General features: G+C 53.4%; 1 protein-coding gene across 2 annotated transcripts in view; it reads left to right on the forward strand.

The window, feature by feature from the left end:
• The window catches only part of SMAD7 (SMAD family member 7), a 29,107-nt gene extending 23,374 nt beyond the window's left edge, over positions 1-5,733 (forward strand). For both annotated transcript variants that reach the window (XM_046672009.1, XM_046672010.1), the window contains exon 4: positions 3,707-5,733. In XM_046672009.1, coding sequence (XP_046527965.1) covers positions 3,707-4,245 — 539 coding nt within the window. In that variant the 3' untranslated portion in view covers positions 4,246-5,733. The remainder of the gene's footprint in view (positions 1-3,706) is intronic.
• The last annotated feature ends 267 nt before the right edge of the window (positions 5,734-6,000 follow it).

Genomic DNA, 6,000 nt, shown 5'->3' on the forward strand with positions numbered 1-6,000 from the left:
AATTAAATCACTCTTTGTAGGAGGCAGGGACCTCCTTGTTGAGTAGTCTTCCCGAATGCACGTGCCAACGTAGGGCGACATCCTTCCCCTTCTCGACACCCACCTCCCCTTTCCTTTTAAAGCATAGATTTTATGCTCTCAGGGAAATGGGGAAGGGGAGGGGGGAAAACAACCTTAAAGGAATTTTAGGCCGATTCAGCATTTTTCTGGGATTGCTCCAAAAAAATCCCTAAACTGTAATAAAAAGAAAAAATTGTGAGCAGGCATCTGATTAGTTAGCTTTTTACAACGCAGCTTTTCTCTTGAATACTTTAAAATGCACAAATACACTTTTAAAACAAGCCCCTGTTCGGTTCTCTGAGGGGGAGAGAAGTTGTTGAAAATACTGGAAAAGGTTGTAAAGCTCGGGGAAATTAATGAGGGACCGCGAGTTTGGCCTTTGGAGGTTAAGTGTCAGCAGCCAGGATAAGAAGCCCAAGCTGGGCTTCGAGACTCTTCCTTAGTCCTGGTGAGGAGGGAGACTTTTCTGTGTGAGGTCCTCCCAGCTCCTCGCCGTGAGGCCTGGGAAGCCCCCAGGACTAAGCGTCTTCACAGACGTTTGTGGGGAGATACTTGTGGGCTGAGGGCCCAGTTCAGGGAACTGTGTTTCTGTGAAGATGATGCTGAGCGCTTCCCAGAAATGAGCCCAAGTAGCGGGGAATTCGGGGCACATCTCTGAATTGGCAATGTGGGATGTTGTCCCTGCCACCCAGAAGTGTGATTCTTGCAAGGGGCCTTCGCCGTCGCGATGGGTTCGCTGGAGAGCGGGTTTGTGTGCTCAGAGATAGTCCCAGGAGCAGGGAGAATAGAGGGTGTCGGGGTGCCCGGAGGCTGCAGAGTGACACAGGGGCGGCCTGGAGGACCCGGGAGGGGGAGGAGCAGGCAGGGGTCCTTGCTGCTCCAGATGAGGGCACCTAGCAGGCTTTCAGGGGCCTTGTTCACACACAGGGACACCCACACGCTGCCATTTATCTGGGCTGGGCCATTAACCTCAACAGAAAAAGGCTTTTTCCAGGGGATGTCTGGCAGCAAATTGCTGGGTGGACTGGCGGGCTGCACAGATGAAAGAGAAACCCGCCAGAACGCCTCCCCCCCCCCCTCCACTCCCCCTACGGCGCTGGGCTGAGGCCAGTCAACCTCAGGCCCCAGCCCCTGCCTAGCTTCCTTTGCCCCCAGAGGCCCACTGGGCACACGAGGCCCTCTCCCCTTGTCGGTGGGCCTGGCACGGGGCCACTGGATCCCAGGCCCCCCCCCCCCCCCCCCCCGCCCCCCCCCCCCCTGCCCCCCCCCCCCCCCACTCTCCCCCTCTGCTGGTGGTGCCATGTTTCGGGGGTCTGGGCTGCATGAAACAAAGTATTGTGAGGCTCCGCCGAGGGTCTCCTGAACCACCCCCCCCCAGTGACTCGCTCAGTCTTCCTCTCCAGGTCAGGTTCACTGGCCTGAGTTCGGATCATAAGCCAGAGCTTCTTACATTTCAAAATACTCTCCTCCCCGAAACGGGTGGGCGGATGCCCCGTGCCTCCCAGAAGAGGGTTTTCTCCTTCCCAGCAGACTTGCGTGCCTGAGTCTCCTTATTTCCGTGGACGTTGTGGGTCCTCGGTGCAGCCTTCCGAGCTGCACTCCCTCAGCAGGAAGGTTCAAAGACTGCCAGCACTCACGAGTTTATTAGCAGTTGATGGATACTCTGCAGAAACAAGTTAATGCCCGATGAGTCACCTTCTGCTCGCAGCCCTTGTCCCTCTCTTGTTTTTCCATATGTTCCAGTATGCGCGCGTGCAAACATACTCTACACGCTCGTATGTGTGCTCGCACTCACGGACACGCACGGTCTCTCTCACACTTGGACTTCATAGCTGCATGTGTTGGGGGTGACAGGCCAGTTTTCCATGGTCTGTTTTCAGTGGGGTGGGGATGGAGGAAGGGGAAGGAGCCCTTGGCTACCCCGTTTTGTGTAGCTGTCTGGATAGGCGTTTGAGAAGGCTACTTGGGGTGTCTGTAGGAGACAGCTGCTCAGGGGGTGTGTGCGTGGCTGCCTTAGTGGGTCTCAGTGCACATCTGCGGACTTATTCATGGGGCACCTCCTTGAAAAGACTGGCTGCTGCTTTAAAAAAAAAAAAGTTAATGGAACTGACTGGTTCCCAGGTCCTAACATGCCTGGAGATGTTGGACGGAGTCGGTGTGCTGAGCCACCCTGGGTTACCCGGCCTGTCTGCCAGGGCAGCAGGACAGGGGGCCCCGAGCTCCCCTCCACCCCCAGCGCACCATCATCGACCCTCCATCGTTCCAAAATCAGAGAGGCCGAAGAAACCGAAAGCCAGCTCACGGCTGACCCCCCCCTTCATGCCCCAGCCCCCTGAGAGTGAGAAGTGAGGGCTGCAGAGGGGGCCGGAGGAGGCCTCCGCCGCCGGGCTTTTCCCCATTTTTGTTAACAAATACAAGACTTCCGGTCTCCGCCCTGCCACCACAAACCACAGCGTTCCTGCAGCCCGACCGAGCTGGGGAGATTTATGGTTCCCAGTCTGAGGCCTGCCCCTCTGGCTCCGGCTTAAGGAGGAGTTGGAATGCCAGCTGCCGGGGCTCCCTCTCCCTCCATGTGATCCCCGTTTTAGACCTCCGAGTGCCTGTTTAGGAAAATCACCTTACCAGAGTCACCCCAGTCTCCCTGGCTGCCTGTGGGAAAAACCACGTCTAGGGAAGCCGGGGTGGGGCCTCTAGGGGAGGAAGGGAGGAAGGAGGGGGCAGGGTACTGAGTCTAGATGCTTCTGGGGAGGGAGGGGAGAGAGGGGTGTGGGCAGAGAAGGGCCCTTCAAGCATGGTTGCACCCATTTTAGACACATAATCTTCTGTCTGGGTAGGAGGAAGCTTCGTGAAGGTAGTCTGGGTTAACACTGATCTTCGCGTTGTGATTTGGCATTTTGACATGAACTCACCCTTTGTGTACAGAGCTGCCACTGGCAGACACACTGAGAGTTGTTTCTCTATTAGGAAGATAGATGTTTTTGCCCCAAACCACCTCCATTTTAATTTTTACCAGATGGCGCTCCCTTATGACCAAGGCACTAATCTGAGAACTAGGTGACAAGCACAGAGACCATATAGCAGGCAGTCCCAGAGTCTGCAGAACTTGTTCCAAGTCTAGCTGTGTCACCCCAGGGCCTGAGCAACAGGCTTCCTGGGTCCTGGTTTTCTCATGAGGATGACAAGGGGCTGGAGCAGCTGACCCTCAAGGTTCCATTCAGTTTAAAGAACTGTAATTCTAGACCATTTCTCTATGAGGCCTTTTCTAGCCCTAAAGCCAGGACCAGCCAAGTTACTAAAGGTCCCCTGGCTTCTGACTCTGCAGGGGTGGGGCTTCCTTTGGCCAGGTGGGCATACGTGTTGGTGTCCTGGGTCCCTGACAGGATGAGGGGAGTGGAGGGAAGAAGCACCCCAACCCCATGCTTAAAGGCAGGGCTCTTCCATCAGTGGGCCAAGATTTCCAGGCCTCAGTAGGAGGAGGACTCGAGCCTGCAGCAAACCCAGTACCATCACCTCCTCCTTCCATCTTGTACTGAGAGATCAGCTGGTTATGGGGGTACGTGTGTGTACGCATATCTTGATTCCAGGAGGAAGAGGAAAAATGTCAACCCCCATCACTACCAACCTTGTCCGCCATTTTGTTTTATAGATTCCCAACTTCTTCTGGAGCCTGGGGATCGGTCACACTGGTGCGTGGTGGCATACTGGGAGGAGAAGACCAGAGTGGGGAGGCTCTACTGTGTCCAGGAGCCCTCCCTGGACATCTTCTATGATCTACCTCAGGGGAATGGCTTTTGCCTCGGACAGCTCAATTCGGACAACAAGAGTCAGCTGGTGCAGAAAGTGCGGAGCAAAATCGGCTGTGGCATCCAGCTAACGCGGGAAGTGGATGGCGTGTGGGTGTACAACCGCAGCAGTTACCCCATCTTCATCAAGTCAGCCACACTGGACAACCCGGACTCCAGGACGCTGTTGGTACACAAAGTGTTCCCCGGTTTCTCCATCAAGGCTTTTGACTATGAGAAAGCGTACAGCCTGCAGCGGCCCAACGACCACGAGTTCATGCAGCAGCCGTGGACTGGCTTCACTGTGCAGATCAGCTTCGTGAAGGGCTGGGGCCAGTGCTACACCCGCCAGTTCATCAGCAGCTGCCCGTGCTGGCTGGAGGTCATCTTCAACAGCCGGTAGCCACGTGGGGAGAGGACAGAGTGTGAGCCGAGCGGGCCCAGTCCAAACTACTTTGCTGCTAATATTTTCCTCCTGAGTGCTTGCTTTTCATGCAAACTCTTTGGTCGTTGTTTTTTTTCTTCTTCTTCTTCTCGTCGTTCTTGTTTATGTTCTGTTTTGTTTTGTTCTTTGAGAAATAGCTTATGAAAAGAATTGTTGGGTTTTTTTGGGGGGGGGGTGGTATGGTTGGCAGGATGCCGCAATATGAAGAGGGGAAGCAGAAATCAGAGTCCCACCAAACACAGTGTACGCATGGGGAGCAGGCCCTAACTTGGGGGTCGTTTCCCTTGTCACAGTGTGTGTGTGTGTGTCTGAGTGAGTGAGTGTGTGTGTGTGTGTGTGTGTGTACGACAGATGGGGAAATGGCATGCTCTGTGTGTTTCTTATGGGTGTCCCTGGCTGAGAGGTTTGTGCTCCCAAGCTGTGTCTCTCTTGCCCTTTGGACGTGCTCAAGGGGCACAGGCAGTACCTGGGCAAGCCACACGAGTGTCCCAGCAGCCTGGGGAAGCCCCCGCCCCGCCTCTCCCCTTCTAGGACACGGGCTGTCTGCAGGTTTCTTAGAAGGAGCCCTGCCCGAGGCTGAACCAGAACCCATTGCCTCCATGCTTGTCTTATTCTCCTCCAGCCACCCCGCTGCCATTGTCGTGTCTTTCTTTTTTTGGCCATCTGCTCCTGGAAATCTCTGAGATGGGCTTCCCAAGGGCTGCCGGGGCAGCCCCGTCACAGTATTGCTCACCCAGTGCCCTCTCAGGCCCCTCAGCCTCTCCCCTGCCCTAGTTACATCAGGTTTTTCCCGGACTCAGAAAACCAGCTCAGCACTTTCCTCCCCTCCACAGCCTGTGTGTTGAGCTCTGCTGTCAGACCAGCGAGGGGAGCAGCCCTGGGAGGGAGACTTCTCAGCAGCCTCCCTTCCCACCAAGAAGGATTCGGTCCATCGTCACCCACGGTACCATCCTGGGCTGACACCTAACTCTTCTTTCATTTCTCCTACAACTCATACACTCGTATGATACGTTGACACTGCTCTTAGCTCAATGAGCATGTTTAGACTTTAACATAAGCTATTTTTCTAACTACAAAGGTTTAAATGAACAAGAGAAGCATTCTCATTGGAAATTTAGCATTGTAGTGCTTTGAGAGAGAAAGGACTCCTGAAAAAAAAACCCTGAGATTTATTAAAGAAAAAAATGTATTTTATGTTATATATAAATATATTATTACTTGTAAATATAAAGACGTTTTATAAGCATCATTATTTATGTATTGTGCAATGTGTATAAACAAGAAAAATAAAGAAAAGATGCACTTTGCTTTAATATAAATGCAAATAACAAATGCCAAATTAAAAAAGATAAACACAAGATTGGTGTTTTTTTCTATGGGTGTTATCACCTGGCTGAATGTTTTTCTAAAGGAGTTTATGTTCCATTAAACAATTTTTAAAATGTATACTTGATTCCATGTTGTCCTCCAGCTCCTTTGTCTTCTGGTCGGAGGGGTGTGGGGAGGGGCCTGCATCCCAATCCAGGGCAGTTGGGGTCTCCCCAGCCCAGTGCTTGACTGGGGAAGAGGGGAAGGTGGGCCACAAAAGGGGGCCACCCAAAACAGCCTGATCTTCCCTGTATGCCACAAAGACCCCCTACCTGCACAGACACCCCATTTCTTGTTAGGCAGTAACCCTAGGGTGTAGCTGGCTGGGTGTCCTGAATTTGCAGT

The sequence above is a fragment of the Equus quagga genome, chromosome 9 (assembly GCF_021613505.1).
Source record: "Equus quagga isolate Etosha38 chromosome 9, UCLA_HA_Equagga_1.0, whole genome shotgun sequence".
Taxonomy (NCBI): domain Eukaryota; kingdom Metazoa; phylum Chordata; class Mammalia; order Perissodactyla; family Equidae; genus Equus; species Equus quagga.